This window comes from Apaloderma vittatum, unplaced genomic scaffold, assembly GCF_000703405.1.
Source record: "Apaloderma vittatum isolate BGI_N311 unplaced genomic scaffold, ASM70340v1 scaffold35697, whole genome shotgun sequence".
In the NCBI taxonomy this organism is placed as follows: Eukaryota; Metazoa; Chordata; class Aves; order Trogoniformes; family Trogonidae; genus Apaloderma; species Apaloderma vittatum.
The window spans coordinates 1,904-3,120 of NW_009726217.1; the positions used below are offsets into that span (position 1 = coordinate 1,904).

At 60.6% G+C, this 1,217-nt stretch overlaps 1 protein-coding gene across 1 annotated transcript in view; it reads left to right on the forward strand.

The window, feature by feature from the left end:
• CHPF (chondroitin polymerizing factor) overlaps positions 1 to 1,014 on the forward strand; it is a 2,648-nt gene extending 1,634 nt beyond the window's left edge. The window contains 1 exon segment of the mRNA XM_009873208.1: positions 1 to 1,014. This exon segment is cut by the window's left edge and continues 1 nt beyond it. Within this exon segment, the coding sequence (XP_009871510.1) occupies positions 1 to 1,014 (1,014 nt within the window).
• The last annotated feature ends 203 nt before the right edge of the window (positions 1,015 to 1,217 follow it).

Genomic DNA, 1,217 nt, shown 5'->3' on the forward strand with positions numbered 1-1,217 from the left:
GTGCTCCACGTCCGCAAGCAGCAGCTGGTGAGCGGGTACCGGCGCTTCGACCCCACGCGCGGCATGGAGTACACGCTGGACCTCCAAGTAGAGGTGGTGACCCAAAAAGGGCACAGCCGCTCCGTCACCAAGCGTGTTCACCTGGTGCGGCCCCTCAGTGAGGTGGAGATAATCCCCATGCCCTACGTGACAGAGGCCAGCCGCATCAACGTCATCCTGCCACTGACGGCCCACGACCGGGACCATGCTGCCCGCTTTTTGGAGGCTTACGCGGCAGCTGCCTTTGAGAGCAGCGAGAATGCAGTGCTCACTTTCCTCTTCATCTACGACCCCTTCGAGGCCCAGCAGGTCACCCAGAATGACATCTTCGCCCCTGTAAAGGCCCAGATCACTGAGTATGAGCGCAAGTATGCAGAGGTGAAGATCCCTTGGATCAGCGTCAAGACGGATGCGCCCTCCCAAATCAAAGTCATGGACATCATCTCCAAGAAGCATCCCGTGGACACGCTGTTCTTCGTGGCCGGCGTGGGAACGGAGGTCACCATCGACTTCCTGAACCCCTGCCGGATGAACACTATCAACAACTGGCAGGTCTTCTTCCCCATCCACTTCCAGGGCTACAACCCTGCCATTGCTTACCACAACCAGGTGCCACCTGCCCCACTGGACCTGCTGCGGGACGCGGGGCGCTTCGACCGTGATGTCTTCCACGAAGCTTGCTTCTACAACGCCGACTACATGGCAGCACGCACCCGCATGGCAGGTGATGTACAGGAGAACGAGGACATCCTGGAGACCCTGGACATCTATGACATGTTCATCAAGTATTCCAACCTCCATGTCTTCCGGGCCGTGGAGCCCGCCCTGCTGCAGCACTACCGGCACCAGGCCTGCAACCCCCGGCTCAGTGAAGAGATCTATCACCGCTGTGTGCAGAGCAGCCTGGAGGGCGTAGGCTCTCGCTCCCAGCTGGCCATGGTGCGTTTCGAGCAGGAACAGGGGAACAGCACCTGAACTCCGGGGCACGGAGGGGCTGACCCTGCCCTGTCATGCCTGCCTGCCCATCCCACCTCTTCTGCTGCCCAAATCAGTCTTCCTCCTCCTGGCGCTGCAAGGAATGCTGGTGCCCGAGCTCATGACTTGCCTCACTGAGGCTACCTGGGCCGGGGTCTGCCAGCCTGGAGTGCTCAGGTCCTTCTGGAGCCACCATAGCAGTG